Below are 23,000 nucleotides of genomic sequence, written 5' to 3' on the forward strand. Positions count from 1 at the left end.
GCAGTAATAAACATAAATGCAGACTAAACTATTTAAAATTTCAAACTTGCGGGCCGCGGGACACATGCGGCCCTCCTGTTGATTTCCTGTGGCCCACCACTTCATACCAAATTATAATGAGTTATTGACCTATATTTTTTTTCATTTTACATCATAAATACATTTTTATTTTTCAATTTTTTTCCATATCTAGACTTGTTTTGAAATTCTGTGAAATCATCAAAAATATTGTTATTGCAATATGTTTGATATCATCTTCATAACGCCCACCTTTACTGAACACTTCCCAAAAAGTGTGGACGTCCCGATACCGATATAAAAAACTTGTGGATCTACCGATATTATTCCGATTTTAGACCAAAGCTTTAACACTTTTGTGCCGAGTCATTTTAAAGACACAATCCTCCAACTGAGTAACAAATAGTGTTGTAATAAACAAACATGACGCAGCTAAAATGCTTTTGCTGATTTTTATTTACATTTTTACAGTCTATGCATAATGAAGCATGGAGGATTTTTGGATTGTATCTCATTCTACATTTTTATCTCTCCGATATCTGATCCAGTGATTTTGACCAGTATCGGACCGATACCGACTCACATCCCTGCGAAAGTTTGACCTCTGGCTCCAGGTCATTTGAGTTTGAGACCCCGGTTCTATACAATTTAAAATTAAATAATAAAAAGATAAAATATTAACAGAGACAAAAGTAGATTATCACAGTTTTTTCATACATTTAACCATACTAGCACCGCAGTTATAGAGAAACAATGTTACAAATGCTTGTTTGTGCCACTTAAATAATAAAAAATTAAAAATATATATTAGTAAGTATGACGAAAAGGCATAAGAGTGAAACAAATCGGCTGCTACTTTCTTGTTGGAGAAAAGAGTCAAAACCAAGTCACAAGGATGGAAAAAAACTTGAGATTTATTCATAAAGCACTTTCCACAAAATGTCCTGTAAACCACATTAAAGTGACTAAACAATAAACGAACAAAAGTTTCCTAAAAAAATAAATAAATTAGCTTTCTAAATCCTAAATCCTAAATCAAGTTAGTTTCCCCCCCGCCACCGACGAAGCGCGATGGCTGGAGTGTTAGAAAAGTTTCTGGTGCTAAGACATACACATTAAACCTGTCCTGCATTCTGTCTCCATGGCAACAACTCCAAACCGCCCTCTGCAGGGAGTCGCGTCGCAAGTCACCGTCGCTATGGATACGGCGGAGCCATGGTCACGTACTTTTTTCCGTTGCAGGACGAGGGTGGACGTTAGTAATACAGCAGTAACTCTTGTTTCTGGAGGAGTGAGGAAATAAAAATGGAATGATGTGTGCGGATAAAAAAAAAAAGAAAAGAAGAAGAAAAGTTCATATTGAGATCTGATGTTTTTCCCTTGACATTTCAACCCCGCCCACCCCCGCCAAAAAAAAACAAAAAAACATTTTTCTCATTTCCTTTTGAGGATTTTTCTCCATGTACTCAAGCACATTAACAATCCACACACACACACACACACACTTGTACAGCATTCTTCATGAGGACACGCATAGACAAAGACATAATTCATTCTTAACCATCACAACTAAGTGACTGAATCTAACCGTTAAACCAACGCTAACATAAACCCAAGAGAAGAGTCCTCACTTTCACAATAAAAGTCCTACATTCCTGTGGTTTACAAGTTTTTTGGTCCTCTACATACAAAAGTTGTAGTGAGGACACTCAAGACATGATGCATCAAGTCTTTACCCTCAAAATGTGGGCAACAGAACATGAAATGTCCTCACTTTCACAATAAAAGTCCTTGATTCCTGTGGTTTATAAGCTTTTTGGTCCTCACAAAGATGTACGTACAAGAAGTCTTGGTGTGGACACTCAGACATGATGTAGTCCTTAGCCCCTTACCCTAACCTTAACCATCACAACTAAACGCCTAACCGTAACCCAGTTCTAACCTGAAAACCAAGTCTTAACCGTCAAAATGTGGGCAATAAAACTTGAGGATCAGTCTCACTCCCAATGGTTTATACATTTTCTGGTCCTCACAAAGATACCCATACAAGAAAACAGAAATACACACACACACACGCGTGTGCACAGCTATTCTTTTCAGGACACTGCATTGACTTGCATTAATTTGAACAGCTGAAACTAAGCATCATCCCTAACCAGCTTCAGAAAATGAGGTTGTGCCTCATTAGGACCAGGTTTCGGTCTTCATGAGTGGACGACTGGTCCTGGCGAGGTCCGTGTTTATGCCAGACAAATGTCCTGAAGAGGTTACAAATACAACCTTCACAACACAACCTAGAGGCCTCACAACAACCCCCTTACCCTAACCCCCCCACATCAGGTCTTAAAGGAGTGGTTCATTAACTGCTGATAATAACTGCTGCTGCTGCTGCTCACACTGCTGCTCACGCTGCTGCTCACGCTGCTGCTGCTACTGCTGACCCGACACTGTGCGTGTCCCCGAGGTCCAGAGCTCCATTACAGTAAGTATTCAAAGAAAAACAGTGTGAGTTTCAGTGTTGCTAACGTTGTGGAAAAGAGTGGAGTGTAAACATTTCTTTAACTGTTCAGATCAGAGATTCTAGTAACACACATCCAGATTTTGAGTAAGCGTAAGGTTTTCTTTCCAATCTGGTAAATTCCCACAGTGTCATTTTCTAACGGAACCTCCTTGACGACAAAAAAAGGGGCGCGATTTGATTTAACCACGAGTGGACCATAATATGACCGGCTTGAACTGCACGACGGAGAAAAAAAAAAAAATAAAAGGTAAAATCTTATTCCTTCAACGTTCGCTGACTTCCTCACAGCAGGAGAGTTAAGTTAAAGTTCAGTAGTGTAAGGACAACGACCACGAACTTGAGGACTATTAACGGAAGTGGTCTGAGAAAACAAAGCGACGACTTCTACATAAATGCAAACAAAAACTTAAAAAGTTGTTAAGAATGCAGCGAGCTCACGGGCGGGTGAAGCGGGTGAAGCGGGTGAACGACTTTTGTCACAGTCGGCAGTTCTTCACTTGCCCGGTAAGGCACGATTATCCTAAATGTAACACGTCTCTCTCACGATGGAGTTATCTCTACAGGGGTTCCCAAGCCTTGGTTGACATCAAATCCAGGGACTTTTCAAGGCCTTTCCTGGACGAATTCCCCGCTCAAATTCAAGGACCCAATGTGCCGACACAGCTTCAGATGGGAGGAGCCACTTCTCCGGATGATGGCGTCCACTTTCATTCTGTATCTGGACAAGTGATTGTCCTTGGGATCGTGGGTCAAAGTCAGTGTTTGTAAATTGTCTTTGGTGAGACAGATGTTGGAGTTCCGTCCTCATTTATGAGAGAGAGAGACAGTTGACAGTGGACAGTGTCCACAACACCGACGTTTGGTCTGCATAGGCGTGAAACAGAGGAGACATTTACCTAAATATCAACTTCACTTCTTTCTTGCACCAAAAGGCAAGCACTTTCAATGACCCAATGTCGATTTAGGGCAATTTCCAAAACTTTCAAGGGCCTTGAGAAAGTCTCAAGGATTTCAAGGACTTGTGGGAACCCTCTATCTACAAAAACAAACAAACCAGTAAGTTGAAATGCATCATAAAAAAGACAGTAAAGATGCATATTTCTTCTTCTACAGTTAGTGACTAAACAAATGTAACATAAACCAAAGAGCAACAGAATATCAGGTTCTTCCCAATGACATCGGTGTGTGTGTGTGTGTGTGCGTGTGCGTGTGTGCGTGCGTGTGTGTGTGCGCGTGTGTGTGTGTGAGAGAGATAGTGAGAAAGAGTTGAAAGGCGTCGACACAGATCGTTGCTCATCAGCCGTCAGGTCGGAGGCCGTAGATCACAGTTCATACATCGATCCGATCGGGGTCGCCGGCTGAAGTTTGAGGCGAGGACACTTTTGTTTTTGTTTGTTATTTTACGACTCCTGAGGCACCACCTCCATCACCTTCTGGCACAGAGCTGTCGTCGAAGCTGCAAAGACAGTGGAGTGAAGTTTAACCACGTGTAAAAAAAACAAAAAAAAACAAGCTCAAACTCAACGTGAGACGTGCGCTCTGCACTTACAGAGTCCGCGCAGCAGCCACTTGGGTTTGGTTTTCCACCACACGCCCAACATGTAGAAGGGCAGACCGGTGGCGATGATGCCGAAGCCAATGGCGCACTCTTTGGGAGTCTTCCAGAAGGAGACGACGACGAGGAAGAAGCAGGCCATCACGAAGGTCACTGGCAGCAGAATATTTACCTGAGGGAAGAAGACAGGAGAGATTGAGGCTCCGCCCACACAATCTTTTCCCCTTTGTCGGATTATGTCATAATCCTTTTTCCTAAAATAGCTCGTATGTATATATATATATATATATATATATATATAAATACACATATATAAATATATATATATACACACATATATATATATATGTATATGCACACACATATACATATATATATATATATATATATATATATATATATATATATATATATATATATATATTCCCTTAAAACGTACAGTAGACCCCAGAAAGCTGCATATACCATCTTTACTGCAAAACTCGAGGCTTCAAAAGAGCGATTCACAAACCAGCGGGTGATGCCACGGTGAGAGTGACTCTCATTTGGCAAGAATTACAGTCAAATTAATAAGAACAAATAAGTCAAAGCTGTGTAGATACAGGTTAGGATCCCAAAAAACAATGAGCTGAGAGACTCTAAAGTGCTAAAATAATCCCCAGCATGTTCCGCATACACTCATGTGTCATAGATGAATTATAATCCCTAATCCATGCACTTGTACGTGGCTGGTTTTCATGGTTCAAAGCCTTTTCTGCTGCAGTGAATGTAAATGATAACACTGTGATACTTCAATCCTGAGGTTTCATTACGCTGACTGGTTACTGATATGTGTTGAACAACAGATCAACCACACACACACACACACACACACTGCATCAAACGTGATTAAACACACCCTCACATGCAAACATGGAACAATAGCACATTTGTCTGCGGTGTGTCATGTGTCATGCAGCAAATGTTTTAATGCAAATGCACAATTAATTGCCTAACCTTAACTTTTACCTTAAAACCAGGCCTTAACCCCACAAAAAGCCCTTTAAAGAAGTGGGGAGCAGCCAAAATGGGACCATCTCACTCGTTTATACGAATTTTTGGTCCTCACAAAGCCACAAATACAACACACACACACACACACAAGCCTAAACACCAGCTGACAAGCATCCAGCGTCTCCATCTTTTAATCTGAGCTCACTCTGTTCATCTGAGCGCTGTTGAATGAATCCGTTGTCTGAGCGAGACAAAGACGAAAGACTTCCTGTCGCCAAAGCTAACTTTAAGTGGGAGTCAATGCTGAATATTCAGTGTCCACTTGTCTGTGTGTGTGTGTGTGTGTGTGAGAGCTGTGTGGGAGTAACTCTCCACATTAGTTTGGGAAATAAAGACAAAGACACACATGCAGTTGTCCCGATTCTTAAATTGCCAATTGCGTTTCACTTTTTTTTGGCTCACCTTGATGGGTCGCTCCATCTCTGGCTTCTTGTAACGCAGCCACATCATCCCGATGATCGCCATGGCGATGCAGAGCCAGTTGAAGAAGCTGAAGAAGTTTATGACGGAGTAGATGTCGGTGGAGAAGGCGTACAGCAGCGTCATCAAACACTGGAGCGAGCGCAAGAGGGATTTGTGTTTAAGTATTTGGAACTTTATTAAGAGGATAAATCATCTTGTTTTCATGCATTTGTCACAAGTCACAAGGACGATGATATATTATCGTACATATACGATATTTATGTCCCACTCGTACTGTGATTATAAAGAAAATACACACCGTGAATAGAAGCGAGGGCAGTGGGGTGAGCAGAGTGGGGTGGATCATGGACAGCAGACTGGGCAGGTGACCCTCCCGTGAGCCCACAAAGAATAACCTGGGAAAGGGAAAAACAACAAAACTCTTTATCAAACTATGTGAGATACTAACGTAATCAATTAAATATTTTATTTAGAGCTTATTGAACTCAACAGAACTCAAAGAAAATGCATTAAGATGCTCTAGGAAGCTCAACTGTGTCAGTGTGGACATCTGACTAAAGGACAGACACTGTGACAATTCACTTAATTAACCCACGCCTTGGTTGACATCAAATTCAATGACTTTCCAGGACCAAAGCCCTCAAATTCAAGGACCGAATGAGCTGACACAGCTTAAGATGGGAGGATGGCGTCCACTTTTATTGAGCCAGAATTTGTAACTTTGGATTTTTCATTGCCCAGGCGTCACGGCGTCTGCATGGAATGGACAGTGTCCACAACACCGCTAGTAATTATAACTCCAAGTTTGTTCAGCGTAGGCCTAGACTACGCACATCAACAGTGAAACAGTAGGTGGCGCTGTAACAAATAAGGGAGACATTAACCTAAATATCAACTTCACTTCTTTCTTGCAGAAAATCCAAGCACTTTCAATGACCCATGTTTGAATTTTTAAGGATTTCAAGGACCCGTAGGAAGGCTGTCTCACGTTGTGTTGATTATCTGTTTCCAGGTTCTTTTTTTATTACCTGGACGACGTGAAGAGAGATCCGTTGACTGATCCAAAGCAGGACAGGCCGACAAACACCGGAATGATCCAGGCCATCACACCCAGGTGACGGTTACCGAAATCCTGCGGGACACCGACATGAGACACTGAGTCGAGCATCATCAGCAAAGAGAGTGACAATTCTCTCCTATTTTCAGAAGCCTGTTGCGTGTTGTGTATACACGCTACAAAAATGTGAGTGTAAATGATTTCAATACTGGTCGGGCTTGTCGGTCAGTTCTGTGAACGAGACGAGCTTCTTAAGCTTCTACAACTTGTACATTCTTTCATTCAATAAACTTATTATTGGAACAAAAGCTCTCCAGTCTCTGACATTGCAAGCTTATATTTTACAGATTTGAAAGAAAACATTCAAAGCAATTACGGTTTCAAATGAGTCAATTAATGTTAGATCATTGAAAATTAAGATTTTGAGGTAAAAGTTAAAGAAACCAGTTCACTGTGGTTTTAAAAACCATGATTTTAAACACAACACGAGTGTATGATGTGCTGCACTCACCACGGCGACGGCCTCCGAGTTGAGCATCTCATCTGGGGAGAGGGTGGTGAAATACGCCAGGTTGGTCAGAACGTACACTACTGTGACTATGGGCAGAGAGATGATGATGGCTCTGGGAAGGTTTCTGAGGAAGACAATCAATCAAACAGGGAGGGAGTTTCAACACACGCGTCTGTATTATTATTATTATATTAGGTTAATGATTGAAACTCACTTGAAAGGTTCAATCATTTCCTCTGTAACAAAATTCAAGTAGTTCCTGGAAGAAAGAGAGAGGCAGACAGTTTCACTTACATTGAAAAACAAGTGTATTACATATAGTTTCAAATGCTTCATTAAATCATTAAATCATTGTAGTCTATTTCAATTAGGACATTTTAGTGCGTCAGGGGTGTAAGTGTGAGTGTTTTAGGTTAACATAATGGCAGACGAAGTCCTTCAGACACAAATATGTACTTTTATTTATACATATTTATTATTATTTATTATTATTATTTTATTTATTTATTATTATATATATATTAGATATTTATAAATATTATATAGCTAGACCTGTGGAAAATGCACTAAAATATTGACTTAACTAATTACTAAATGAATCAGAAAACACTGTGATGATTGATTAATTGTTTTGAATGTTTTTTTTTTAATAATTAGAACAAGTTCTCTGTGTTTTCATCTTCTTAAATGTGAATATTGTGTGGTTTATTTGCTCCATAGAACACAGGAATCAAGGATTACGATGTCTTCCTATATTCACAGAGGCAAGAACTATCAAGAAAAAGGCAGGTTGATGATTTGATACTATCATAATATTATTATTTTAGTGGAAGACAATATTACTTACTATAATATTAATATTAACTATTGTAAAATGACTAATGATCCACGTACGTCTGTTTCAGTCCTTCAATCATGACTGAAAATTAACAAAATATTGGACGGGAAGTGCAGTAGAAGCCTTGACTCACCAACCACCGTAGGCAAACAGACCGCTGTACAGCGCCAGGCCAATTTTCCCAACGTCATAGTGGGAGCCTTGGAAGGAATTCTCTGGAAGAAGTTCATCTGTTCCACCTGGAGAAGACAACGACACAACTAGGGATGTAACGATTACCGGTATGACGATAAACCGCGGTAAAATTCCCGACGGTTATCATACCGTTTCAAATTTTAATTATCGTTAAAACCGTGATTGATTACCGCAACTGATTACCGAAAAACTCACAGTGATACTGCTCATATCCTGGAGAAGCAGCAGCACCTGAACGGCACTCGCTCAAGCGGGCGCGCATGCGCAGTTTGCACTGTCTGTCCAGCGACAACACGGCTGAAGCCACCTGCGCTCCAGAGATTACCCCCCGTAAGATCAGAAATCTGGGCATATTTTGTATTTTTAAAGGATGTTGAGAGTAAAATAATTGAAGACAATAAATCCTTGTGCAGAAAATGCAAAAAAAAAATCTCCGCGAACTTCGCGGCGCGAAGCCACTTCCAATATGATGAGCCATCTCCGTGACCACCACACACAACTTTTCAGCGGGTAAGTCAACAAAAACGGGATTTCGGAATAGTGGGAAACGTCATGGTTTGTCTCGCGAAAGCGAGTAGTGTGCAGACGACAGGTACCGTAGCAGACCAAAATGTGTTTGTTTCTGTGTTTTTTTATTTTATTTTTATGCTGTGTACGACCGCTGCTACTTAATTATTATCCGACACAGAGTGAGGACCTGTGTGTGTGTGTGTGTGTGTCAGTCAGTCAGATGATAATTATTATTATTAATAATAATAATAATAATAATAATAATAATCATATAATATAAAATATCTTTTTTTAAATAAAACTTGGTTAAAAGATTTCAGTGTGTGTGTGCAGTACTTTTGGAAAATGTTGAACACATCTAACAATACCGTGATAATATTGATAACCGTGATAATTTTGGTCACGATAACCGTGATATGAAATTTTCATATCGTTACATCTCTAGACACAACAGAGACTTGGTTTTATGGTTTATTCCAGGAAAAAGGAGAAAAAGGAGAAGGGATGTTCTTCCTTGGGATCTTGGTCAACGTCAGTCTTTGTAATTTTCTTTGGTGAGACAGAGATCTTGGAATTTTTCCATTTGGTCTCTCTTGCTTAACTTTACTCACTCATTGTTCTGCACGGAATCTTACGTCAATTTAGGGCAATTTTCAAAAACTTGCAAGGGCCTTGAATGCTTTTTTTTTCAAATCCACAAACTCAACGATTTCAAGGACCCATGGGAACCCTGTTGGGATCCCTGCCACAAATGTAGAATTTAATCAAGCTCAGACGAATGTAGACACAGTCAAAAGAGACTCAGACTGTGGATCAACCTGAGGAGACGCTGGACCAGCAGGTGGAGGAGAAACTGTTTTTTTACTACTACTACTACTACTACTACTACTGCTGCTGCTGCTGCTGCTGCTGCTTGCCCATTTTGAGGATTTAAGGCAGTTTTACTTGCGGCTCTTTGTCTGACGACATACAAGCTTCTGCTGGTTTGTGCAACATTCCATCCAGACAAACTCACCCCACACACACACACACACACACACACACACATTCTCAGACACAGTGCTGGTTGCTAAACCAACAGCCAGGGGCAGTGTTGGTACTGGGAGAGTCAACCATAAGCCTCTGTGTGACAAGGGAAAAGCCTGATCACTGCACCAAGAGAAAAGATACGCGTCCACACCATCCCACACACCGACAGTGTGCAGGGACCTCAGGGTCTAGTTTCTTCACCCCGTCATTTTGGTCTGTAGACAAAACAAAGACCAAACACACGTTACAGTCGATGACGTCGGGTTCCATTATAAAAGGTCAGATATATTCAGTAAACCTTCCACCGCATTGGTCAGGAAACTGTGATCAGATGGTCACATGATACTAGTGCCAGGCAGTGAAAGTGAGACACACACCCGATGAAAAATGCATACACACACACACACACACACACACACACACACACATTTTAAAAAATAACTACATTTAAGTCAGTAGATTAAGTTCAATCTCTCTCTATTATAAAAGTGGATGTATGCAGACACTAAATAGACTCACCTCACTGGATTAAGCCATGACGGTGACGATCTTAACGCCAAAGATAAATTCATTTATAATCCAGTCAACGCTAGGCCCTGTGGCCCCCCCGAGTGAGATTATAAGATTTATAGGACATTCCCCTTCTTCTTAAACTAAATTAACTATTGACTTGGATTATCTTGGATAAAGAGCTTTTTATAAAGAGCTTTTTTAGATATTCAATGAATATCCAATGACACGTGTGAGCAGTATGGTTGCGAAGGGTTCAAAAAATTATTGGTAAATTTCCAGAACCTTTTTGAAAATTTGGGAAATATTCCAAATTGGAAAATGGGCATTAACTGCAAAGTATGGATAATTTAAAGAAACTGGGTCATGCACAAATATAAACATTTTGTTTTTTCATAAGCAGACTTGATAGAATAGACAGAAAGACTAGCACGTTTTTCGATGCTTAATTATTTCATTGAAAAACAAAAACGTGACTACAAACATATTATTTACTATATTTAAGCTCCCAACCTTCAATTTTGAAAAAAAAAAAAAAAATCCAGTTCATTCCCATTTATTTCCATTTTTTTTTTCCCAATTTTTTTTTTCCAATTTTTTTCCAATTTCCAAAAATTCCCAGAATTTTGCAACCTTATAACCTTATAACCTTATAACCTTATCATCTGCATCTATTTTGTCCAATCATGTGCACTTCAAAATTAACAATTAAATTAATACAGGTTTTTGCACACATACACACCAGAACCAGAATTTAAATTTGAACCGTCCCACGTCACAAAACAGCACCTCCTTCAGAAAGGAGGGAAGGATTTAGTGGAGATAATCAGATTACACTGGACTCTAATCTGAGACGCTGGCTGACTGTGAGTTTATGAGTCACAAAGACACACACACACACACACACACACACACAGGGTGACGCTCGCAGGTAGGTTGTGTGTCAGTGACGTACAGAGTGTGTGCAGCTTTACTCGTCGTCACCATAGTAACACACATACATGGTTTTTCATCATTCAATTCTCAAACTTTGTCCACCTGACATACACATCTCAGAATTATCAGAAACATTAATGACGGACTCACTGTCTGAATGTTGGACAATTAACTACATTATTTACCAATAATATTGATCATTTATCTACGTTTTTGAGTGTTTATTTTAATTAAAAACAGGTTATCTGCATTCAGCCACTAAAACACAACAGTGAACCATTATCTTTGTTAGGGATGCACGATATATCGGCATTAATATTGGTATCGGCCGATGTTCGTCATTTTTTAACATATCGGCATCGGTGCAATGAGTAAAACTGCGCCGATTTTAAAAACCGATGTTTTTACCCGTCTAATTGCTGTTTGTGTATGTGTGTCGGGAAGGGGACAGCGTCAGTGACGCAAGCGCAGCACAAGGTGTGTGTGTGTGTGTTTGTGTGTGTGTGTGGAGGAGAGAGAATGTCAGCGGTGTGGGCGATTTTTCAGGGTGTCAATAGAAGATACGCGAAAAGCATTATGCAACACTTGCAAAGTCGAGGTAATGCGAGGAGGGTTCCGCGTCAAGTCATTCAATACCACAAATTTGATCATGTCATTTGAAAAACCGCCACCCAGAAGTACACAAACAACGGCAGGAAGCTAACGCTAGTAACATTAGGCAGCAGACAAAAAGAAAGCAGCGCAGCTGGGACTCGACCAAAGGAAGACAGTGGCCTGGGCAATAACGATCAAGGTAATGGAAATGATTGCTCTTGACGACCAGCCGAGGGTTCCGACGGTTGATAGCGCATATTGAACCCCGCAACAACCTGCCAAGTCGGCGCTACTTTTCCGATGTTTTGCAATTGAATAAATATCTGGTTGCCATGAATACTGGCAAGTTTGATAAAGTATTTTAACATGTTTTTTTTAATTATGGCAGCTCTTAGTAGAGCTTGTCAGGTATTGTTTCTCATATCTGTTGTGTAGTTTTATTGTGAAGGGAAGTGGCGCGGTTGTTGTTGCCGGGAGGAAGGGTTGTTGACTTTATTTACGTACCCAGTATAGACGCCCTTATCTCGGTTACAGTAACTTTGGCAGGGTATTATTTTTATTTATGTTCATGTTTGTAATTTATGATCCAAACTTTCTCACAGGAGTTTAGTGAGTTGAGGGAGTTAAACTGTACTTTAATTTAGTTACACACTTGCTACAAGTGGTAAATGTTTCTAAAAACCTTTACTTGTAGTTGGTTACTTGTGTCTTATGTGACCTTGTTATTTGGAGGTAAAACATGTTTTGAAAATAAAGAAAGACATTCAAAAATTCAGCTTGCATGATTTTCATTCTGTACAAACTTTTATCATCTCAGAAACTTTTTTTTAAAAACATATATCGATATCGGTAAATATCGGTTATCGGCCATAGCAGCAATATTAATATCGGATATCGGTATCGGTGGAAATAGTCATATCGGTGCATCCCTAATCTTTGTGGACAAATGTATTTTTAATCAATACATTTATCAAGGGAACAGCAAATAATGATTATTTTCATGATGAATTTATTTGTTTATTTCATCCTTTCGCGATGGGCATTTCTAGCAAAAAATGCTATTTGAATATTCGATAATAATATTATTTATCAAATATTCTAAACCCAAGCGCATGAGAAGCTTGTGAAAGTAATGCAGGGTTCACGGCGTGTTGAGCTTAGAGGAACAGCTTTAAGATGCATTCAAGAAATCTTGTAAATTCCATCACTTCTGCAAAAACACCAAGTGACTAAATGCTAGAAAGATATAATTTTTTTGTATTTATAAATGGAATCATGAATGAAACATTTGATGTGTGTCTTTTTAAATATTTTACAAATAGTCACAGGAAATAATAATTGAATACTTGTGCCATTTTAACAGTTTTGTCTGTTAAATTTCAGAAAGTTGTTTTGTGATTAATAGATTTTTGAGTGAATATTTGCTCTCGCTTCCATAAATCACCTGCTCACAGTAACAGCAGCCCGACGACAGAGTTTCCCCAACTTAATCCCAGCCACGCGCTCAGTCTGTGACTCTAGCTATAGATAATCTGAGGTGTCTGTGATAAACTGTCATCAGGAGCGGCTTTGATGAAAAAGACCAGTGTTTAACTTGCAAAGAGTGGCAACAGAACAAGGCTGACTTTTTGATACAGTAATTAGGAGAGGATTAGGATCACAAATGAGTCAAATGACTCCTCGTGCATCAGATACAAACCCAAACAGGTATTAGACGAAGCTGCGGGGATTAGGATCAGCTCAACCATGGAGGCTGAAGGAGGAGGAGCAGTCAGCTTTGTTTGTCCTCCCTCGAGTGCAGCAAATTGAAGGCTCAAAACTTGAGCACAATTATTTACAGAAAGATTTGCCTGTTACTATTTTAAAAAATAGACTTACAGTTCATACAATTATATTTAGGGATGTCCCAATCCGATATTGATATCAGCCAAAAAAACGAGTATCGGATGATATCGGAGTGCCTATAACATGATCACAACAACAGCGTGTGTGCTACTGCTATTTCCGAAGTTAAACATTTTTCTTTAACCTCTGAAATCAGAGGATACGAAGACGCACAGCGAGCACCTAAAACATTATTTAATAAACCAGCGCCACCTGTTGACTTTCAACAGCTTCCCTTTGTTAATTATACCCCAAAAACCAGCCATGCCAAGAGCCTTCTGTGTTTTAAATGTGTCCTGAATGTCCTGAAGCTAAGTACGTCTGCGGGGGGGGGGTGGCGGTTTACCTGCGGGACGAGTTAGTCACCCAGTGTGGGTTGGGCAAATCCAAAATAGTGAAAAGAAGGGGGTGTTCTCTGAAGACACGCTGTTACCTGTGAAACACGGGTGCTCTGAAAACACCCCCATTAGCACTTGGTACTTTCCTCCCGATGAAATTAACCATAGACTGTATGAAATTAACATGGCAAAAAATCCAATATTCTTATGTTGAAAGTTCAAATGTATGTTGGTTAATAATAAATGGGTCAGTTTTTCTCATACGTACTGTTGCTGAGTAATATCACTTGATCAAGCCTATTCTAACATTCCACACTACAAAATAAGTCATTCAAGTATGTATGATTCGTGCTGATATCGTATCGGATTGATATCGGTATCGGCCATTACTCAAGGCTGCAATATCGGTATGGTATCGGAAGTGAAAAGGTTGTATCGGGACATCCCTAATTATATTGTGAATTTTTATCGGGATAATCGTGACAGGAAAATGTCATATTACCCCATGGTTTTGTGTTTATTTTCATCCTAGACAGTTGTTACTTATGATGCATTAGAGACCATTCATGTAAGGAAACATGTACAAGCAGCTCTTCAGCTAAAGGAAGAGCACTCTCTCTCTTAACTGACGTGTGACATGTCAATGCTGCCAGTATATATATGTATATATGTATATATACATATATGTATATATGTATATATATATATATATATATATATATATATATATATATATATATATATATATATATGTATGTATGTATATATCGTACATCCTTAGACGCCGCTATTATTAGAATAGTCGACTAATTGTTTCAATAGTCAGACTTGTGATGGGAAGGACTGTGACGCCACATGAACGCGTGCACATATGTGTGATATTTGTTTGTCGTCAGGCCAGATGTCAAATATTACACCTTGAGAGCTCGTACACAAACCACAAAGAGCAAAGATTTGCTGTTGCAGTTTGAGTTAAACTGTGAAAAAGTAGGTTAAGAGGTCCTTGAACCAGACAGGAAACGCAAACACAGCTGCAGGAAACACACAGAAGAAAAAGGGCTGATTTGAACATGCTTGCTGAGTGTTCGTGTTTTCAAAAGGCGCCTCGCTCTCTCTCTCTCTGTCTCTCTCCCTCCCCCTCTCTCTCTCGCTCTCTCTCTCTCTAAAGTACAAACAGCTTTGCAGCAGAGTTCAGGTCTGACACAACACACCCTGCTGTCAGTTTCCTTCTACGGATTATTGCCACCGTTTGTTTAAAGATTAAACTCAAAACTGTAAGATTTGCTGATCCGTGTCACACACAGTGACTCACTTTGGCTGCAGTGTAATTGATCTCACTCAGACGTCAGACACGACCCACCAACGTGTGAGAAGGCAGAAAGCACATTAATTCAATCATTGTCAGAGTGGAAATAAAAGCTGGTATGAGCATTTTCTTCTCCCGGCTGAGTGGGCAGCGGGATTGGCGAGGATTTCTAAATTTCAAAATAAAGCTCCTTTAACATCCGTTAAAAAATCACATATATCATCGCGGATTTACTGTAATCAAATGCAACACGACAGCTTTGCCCCAAACAGCGACTCAACAGCAGGAGGTTTTTTTGCCCCTTTAATCATAAGAAAGGAAGCGGAAAATAAAGCCAAGTTAAGCCAATTTTCTTATTAAGGACTATGATATGAAACACTGTTGTCTAATTTCTGTGGCATGAACCCAGTGAACCCAAGTGCTGGTGGAGAAGGACTTAATTATAAAATAATTAAGTCAGAAATCGTTAAAAAAACGTTTGTCAAACATGGAAATGATGATGTTCTCAAAAGTCTTGTTTTGTCTACAATCACTTAATGATTTCTTTGTTGTGTGGAGCAAAGAAATGAAGAGAACACAACAAACTAATGAAATAAAAACACAACAGATAAAATATCAATTCAAAAAAACATAAGAAGGGGGAATTTAAATATCAACACTTAGTGCTGCAGAGGACACATTTATAAATGGAGAAGTATTTCAAGTTCTACCAATGCAGCTGCAGAGTGCAGTTTTAAAAGGGGAACAAGAGGCTTTTTTTCTTTCCAGAACCACCTGCCAGGTTACACAGTAGATCTAGTATTCAGAGGCTGTTGCAATGTTGACAGGCGTCCCTCTTACTCCTCTGCACATGCATAATTCTCCTTCCTGGGTTTTGTCTCATTGCCTCATAGTGGCCTATTCACGGATTCTCGTGTCCTTTGTAAACTGTGATGGTTTTAAGATAAGGTTGCTAAAGCTGGTTTTGTTGTGTTCGTGTATTCGTGCTTTGCTCGTATCTATTATTGACGTCGTGCATGTTCAGTGTTTTGTGTTAGGGTTTAAAAATTCAATAACAACATATTTGATGTAGAGATGCAGCTAACAATTATATTCACAATGGATTAATGTGTTGAGTCCATAAAATGTCAGAAAATGTGGAAAAATATTGATTAGTCTGTCAAACCTGGAAATGATGATGCTGTTTTAATAATTTATTTGTTAAATGGACCAAAGAAACCAGGAAAAATTCACATTTAAGAAGCTAAAACAATTAGAAATCTTGTTTTAATAATGAAAAAAAACCAAAACCGATAAATCGTTTATCAAAATAGTTGATGATACATTTAGCAATCGATTAATAATCGGATTATACGAGTAATTGTTTCAGCCCTAAAATAAAAGGTAATTATAAAATAAAATATAAAAAAAATAATTCAAAAAGGAAACTATAAACAAGATAAAAGCCAAGACAGAGACCAAAATAAATACAAAATGTGTAAAATGACTTTATTTTGTTTAACTTAGTTACAGCAGCAGTAACAAAGCTGTCCTTGTGCTGACATCACAGGGCTGCAACGATTACTTGATTAATCCATTATTAACCGTTTGATAAACGGTTTTTTCCCAATAATTAAATCAAGCGCTCTAATTTTTCAGCTTGTTAAACGTGAATGTTCTCTGGTTTCTTTGCTCCATACGACAAACAAATAAAATCTTTGTGGACAAAAAAGAACATTTGAACAACAGATGAACAGATTGTGAACATAATTGGGAAACTGTTTAAACATGCATTACTCTAAAGACACTGCCTTTGGGACATAGCCTGCTGCTGCTAACATCTCCAGACTTACTGACCCTTCTCTTTAATAGACCTTCGGTGGTTGGACCGTTTATCGTGAATGGGACACAAGTTCTTTTTCCAAGTCCCGTCTTTGTGACTAATGAGTACATTTTAAATGAACAGCACCGTGTTCAGCTCAGAGGAGTCATTGTCTGATGCCTTTGTGTTGTGCCTCTTGTTTCTGGCGTGCACTTCAAAACATCCTGTGACTTAAATGAGTGTTTGCGAGAGTGGCACGACTCCAGGGAAGCTCAGTCCACGCTGCACTGAGTTAACTACAGTTATTGGACACAATGGGAGCTTTAAACACAGAATGCTGCACAAACACAAATTGGGAATAAGAGGTTTATGAGTTGGTGCCATCGCAGTCTCTCAGATGACACAAAAGCATCATCCTGTAGATAAAGACAAATCCTCTTCGATTTCAAGAATATTTGAACCTACAGAAGACTGAATAAGAGCAAAAGTCTTTCTCTTCTCCTTATATTGGGCGTGTATGATCAATCTTTGTGTAAGTGACCACAGATAGGAAATAATGTGGTTTGAGGGTTCACCAGCAGGGACCGCTGCTGCTGACTAAACACAAGTGGAGAAGAATTTTCACCCACAAGCCAAATTAACCCCTTCCTTCTTCAGTTCACACGGCAAAGATTGGCCTACATTGTGGTTTTGTGCTTCTGTACAGTATTGTGAACGTGTGTGTGTGTGTGTGTGGCTGTAGGTTTAGAATTTTAAAAAGGCAGCTGTGTCTTTACTCCATTATTATTGGTGTTCAAATGTCGGGGAAATCCAAAAATTGTGATTGTGATTCCTTGTAAGTTCTGTTTCAATGGAATGAACTCATTTGTGTGCGACAGTTTGTAATAATTCCTCTTGAAAATGCAGCAATGTAAGATGTTTTATTACAGTATCGATGAGTCATTTACTGTTACTGGACTCTGGGACGTGTGAGTGACCACGTGTTGCTTGCGGACCGTACCTTGGGCGATCTTGACGAAGCCGATGATGATGATGATGGCGAGCGCGAGGAGCTTGGCAGCAGCGAAGAAGTCCTGCACCCTGGTCGCCGCCTTCACGCTGTAGCAGTTCACGAAGGTCAACAGGACTGCGGAGAAAAGACAGAAGGATGAGGACGGACGGTGGACGAGATCCAAGAGTGCTTAGTCGTCACATCCCTTTTTTTTCTGCTTATCAACCTCAACTCAAATGTCTTTATTCAATCTGGAGGAGGAAATGATACGAGACGCATGAAGAACTAATTTCACACCTTTTTAAAACAGCTTTTAAAGCGTTTTTTTTTTTTATTTACAAATAACTCGTGCACATGTACAGTACTTGTACCGCAGCCATCTCTACAGAACACTCACACACAAGTGGCCCCTGACCCTGCACCCCATTAAAAGTGATTAACTAAAGCAGCGGGTCCCTTCAGCGGCTCCTAAATCAGGCCAGAGCGACAACAAAAGGACGAGACAAAGCACAATGAGGCCCTGTGTATGTGTGTGTGTGTGTGTGTGTGTGTGTGTGTGTGTGTGTGTGTGTGTGGAGAGAGAACAGTAGATCAAGTACAAATACATGCAAACTCACAGGAGCAGGCACAAACTTAGACACGCATGCAAGCAAAGGCATTCACACTGAATTCCTCGAGAGAGACCAGTCACATGAAACAATGAAGCCCGAAAATAAACCTGTGGGTGTTTACATGTCTCAAGAACGCCGTGAGGACCAAATTTCACGCAAAGCTATCTTTGTGAGGACAATTGGTTTTAGGGTTAGGCATTAAGTTATGATGGAATGCATTATGTGTATGAGAGTCCACATAAAGAATGCAGCGCCAGTGTGTGTGTGTGTGTGTGTGTGTGTGTGTGTGTGTGTGTGTGTAGAATAAGAGCGGAGAGGTTCTCATTCTCCCCAATGACCCCGACCACAGCACAGGAATTCACATGTACACCACAAAACTCATTAAACGCACACACGCACAGATAACCTTACTCTTGGTCCATGGCCTTGTCATGTGGTCTCAGTCTGGATTAAGATTTCAGTCATTTTCAGGTACAAGGTCACTGGCTAGCACCACACACACACACACACACACACACACACACACATAAATAGTCTCTATATTAGTGTATATAGTATCCAATGTCATATGTAAGTGTGTAGTTGTAGTAGGAGGCTCACTTGTATGTGGGGGCAGGTCAACAAACTCAGACAGGTGCCTACAGGCTGAAAGAGGCACTAATCCAGATTTAACTTTGTTAAGACTCAACACAAAACAAAGCACATGATGACGATGACGATGAGCTTGTGAAACGCACCAAAATGTAACCAGTGTTTTCCAACCAACGATGAACTGGGATGAGCTTTAATTGCCCTCATGTTACGATACATTACGCGATACATGGTCCACGATGCCAATAACATCGCGATACAGTACGATTCCGTGATAATTCATATATTGCAAGACAATCATATAGCGATACGTCGCGATATCTGTCCAACTGAAGAAAACGAAATGTAACGGTTTACTTCAGAGCGCCTTCGTTTACTCATTAAAATATCGATATTTGCTCTGGCGTATTGCACGAGGAAGGACGTCGATATATCACCAAATCGATGTTTTGACCCACTCCTACTTCTACGGACACATCAGTTTATTTTATTATGTGGAAAAAGTAGCCACCTCACAATTTTTCACAGCTCTCATGGCCATTTTCATCCTAATGGAAGTTTTACCAACTTAGAAGGGATGGCTCAGATTTTTTCTGCCAGCAGGAACAAAGAAAAAAACTATTTCAGCACTAAAATATAGACCTGCTGGACTCTACAATATCTTCAGAATGTGTTTGCTGCCGTTTCTTGCAGTTAGTCAGCCTTCCTGCTGGAAAACTCAAAAGGTCAAAGAAAAGTTGTTCAACCACTTCTGCCTCCACTCATATGTCCCAGTTCTTATCAGATTTCTCTCAGTGACACAAACATACCAAACGAGGTAAAGCAGAAGCTAAAAATGCTTAGGTATGCTTTTTATACTGTGGACTTTGGTGTTGTGAGAGTAAGCAGAGGGGTAACTTAGTTCACCTTCCAGGCAGAAAAAGCTTTGATTCGCAGAATGTGCAGCACTTGTGTGTCAATGCCTCATATAGCCAGAAAAAAACCTGAACTATCCTTTAAACATTTTAAGTGAGTTCCTTTAAGTGTGCAGACAGCGGACAGACCCCTTGTTTACTTGTGGATGCAAACATGGAAGTAAAATCATATTAAACAGCCACCAGGGGGCAGCTCCACTGGCAATGGCAGTCTACGGGAAAATGAGCCTACTTGAATTGGCAAACTGTACTGTATGCAAAAATTGAATGATATCTCACATCCATGAAATAAATGGCTCAGTCTCTTAATCTTTATATTATAAGATAAATCTAATTTGACTACATCAATATTCATAATTTAGAATAAACAAATATCATTTTGATTTACATTTAAGAGCAGTTTTCATTTGAATCTGCAATTTAAACTAATGGAAAAACAAACAAATGTTAAAATAATTTATGTCAAGACATACTTGACGAGATAAAAAGTTTATCTATCTGCAAACTCAGAGGCGCTACTTTAAACTTATTTAATCCATATGTCATTGAGGTAAATTCTCAAATTTGGTTAGGGTTATCAGGGTCATCAGGGTCATCATCGTTTCTCTTTACCTGGACTCTTAATCCAAGTACAGCATTACCACAGTCACTTGTGATTTTACTGCCCTCTAATATTAAAAATAAAGAGTGATACTGCTTTGGTGTAAATAACACAACTATAATTCGTGCAATTTAAAGTGTTTGTATCAATAACAGTCAAGCAGTAGCTTATAGCCCCATAATGGCTTTGGCAGGCCCTGGTCTTGAAACTCCATCTAGGGCTGTGTGTGTGTGTGTGTGTTTTAAAAATAATTAAAACAAGCACTCACAGATTTTTCAGCTTCCTAAATGTCAATATTTTCTGGAGGGGTTGCTTTTTTTTTGCTCCATATGACAAACAACAAGGATTACTAAAGGATTACTAAATTAATCACCAACTATTTTTTATAATCATTTATTCAATTTTAGAGTTGTTGTTTTTTTTTTAAAATAATTATAATAAAAGATTTCAGATTTTTCAGCTTCTTAAATGTGAATATTTTCTGGTTTCTTTGCCCCATTTGACAAAGAAATCATCGATACTGAATCAATTTGGTTTGTGGACAAACCAGACAGCGGAACACATCATTATTTCGAAGTTTGGGAAACAGTGATCGAACACTTTATGGACCAAAAAACACTTGATTAATCGAGAAAATAATTGACAGATTAATTAATTATGAAAATAATTCTAAGTTGAAGATTGATTTAGTTTGGGAACAAAACAAAACATTTCAGAACCACCAATCAACATTTTATAAATCAACAGATCAATCTTTAATAAAATAATCGTTAGTCGCTGCCCCAAACTGATTAATTTAGCTCTGGTTGTACAAAACTAGACATTTAAGATAAGATCTTTATTTTGAGGTTTGGGGAATTTTTTTTTTTAATGGACCAAATGACCGCATTACCCGATTAACTGGGTACATAATCGACCGATTAATTATTAAAATAATCGTCGGTTGCAGCATCAACTGGAGCTGATGCAACACGGCGGTTTGAGGCTGCGCGCGAGCGCGTTTCAGGGGCACGTGCTCCGGCAGGAAATGTGAATTAACTGTAAACTGTGTGTAAACACGTGTTCACCTGTCACACACTCACACACACACACAAACACACACACAGACAGACAGGTGTGCTCGTTTCGACATGTTTACACAAAAATGAAGGAAGTATGATTCACTCCAGTGTGACTCATCATAGCCATCATCACATTCACCCTCATCATCATCATCATCAGCACCAGCAGCAGCAGCGTGTAACGTTGCATCATCGGATTCATACTCACGGATACAGAGGCAGGCCACCAGCTTAGCCCCGTCCTCCGGCACCGGACAGTCGGGGAAAATGGGTTTGAGGAGGTAGGTGGCGAACACGTAGGAGACGATGTACTGTGACGAGGGCCGTATGATGAGCAGCTCGATCCAGAGTTTGAGGAAAGCCGGCAGGGAGCCGTACACCTCCAGGATGTAGGCATAGTCCCCGCCGGACTTGGTGATGGTGGTGCCCAGCTCCGCGTAGCAGAGGGCGCCCACCGTGGAGAAGACGCCGCACACTGCCCACACTATCAGGGACAGACCCACCGAGCCTGCCTCCTTCACCACGCCGGTGGGTGTGATGAAGATGCCCGAGCCTATGATCGTGCCAACGATAATGGCCACGCCGTTCACCAGGGTGATGGTCCTCTTCAGGACGACCCCTTCCTCCCCTCCGGCTCCCTGAGCCCCGGAGTCTGTCGTCTCCCCGACGGGCAGCATCTTCTCCGTGACATGTTTGTCCTCTTCCTTGTCCGCAAAGGAATTCGAGTTTCTCTTTTTCAAAGCAGACATGTTTGCTGGAGTTAACTCTCTCTTCTTCTTCTTCTTCTTCTTGTTCTTCTTCTTCTTCTTCTTCTTCGTCACTCGCTGTGCTTCCCGCTTCACCCGAGTCTGAGTGCAGGTGGGTCCGCGGTGTGGAGCCTGAAGCCGGCTGCGCTCAGCCACGCGGAGTCGTCAGTGAGGTTGATGGTGTGTGAGAAGACAGCGTGGTTTCCCCGTGTCTCTGCTGCGCCTGTGTACAAAGGGACCGTGGACACTGATGTTGGCACCACCTCCGTCAAGGCCAGCCCGCCCTCCTCTGCTATTCGCTCGGCGTCTCCTCCTCAATAGTGACCCCCAAACACTTCCGACCATTTCCGCCCTCTAGTGGGAGACAGCGGTACTACATCCCAACGGCACACGCCCCGCCCCTCCC

The 23,000-nt window shown here is 40.2% G+C and overlaps 1 protein-coding gene across 1 annotated transcript; it reads right to left on the reverse strand.

The window, feature by feature from the left end:
* Positions 1-912: 912 nt before the first annotated feature.
* Positions 913-22,898, reverse strand: slc7a5 (solute carrier family 7 member 5). Its single transcript, XM_058645538.1, has 10 exons — positions 22,057-22,898; positions 18,080-18,205; positions 8,110-8,215; positions 7,353-7,397; positions 7,139-7,262; positions 6,599-6,702; positions 5,869-5,965; positions 5,550-5,699; positions 4,089-4,266; positions 913-3,995 (listed from the first exon to the last, which is right to left on the reverse strand). Exons 1-10 carry the CDS (start codon positions 22,595-22,597, stop codon positions 3,940-3,942), a joined length of 1,527 nt encoding a protein of 508 aa, XP_058501521.1. The 5' UTR covers positions 22,598-22,898; the 3' UTR covers positions 913-3,939.
* Between the last annotated feature and the right edge of the window lie 102 nt (positions 22,899-23,000).

The sequence above is a fragment of the Solea solea genome, chromosome 12 (genome assembly GCF_958295425.1).
Source record: "Solea solea chromosome 12, fSolSol10.1, whole genome shotgun sequence".
NCBI classification, from domain to species: Eukaryota; Metazoa; Chordata; class Actinopteri; order Pleuronectiformes; family Soleidae; genus Solea; species Solea solea.

Excerpts from the sequence above, each read along its gene's own strand:
- slc7a5 (XM_058645538.1), bottom strand. The coding sequence starts at position 22,597 with ATGTCTGCTTTGAAAAAGAGAAACTCGAATTCCTTTGCGGACAAGGAA. Across the intron at positions 18,206-22,056 it reads GGTGGCCTGCCTCTGTATCC|TCCTGTTGACCTTCGTGAAC; the intron begins GTGAGTATGAAT and ends TTTTCTCCGCAG. Across the intron at positions 5,966-6,598 it reads TCTCTCTTCACGTCGTCCAG|GTTATTCTTTGTGGGCTCAC; the intron begins GTAATAAAAAAA and ends TCCCTTTCCCAG.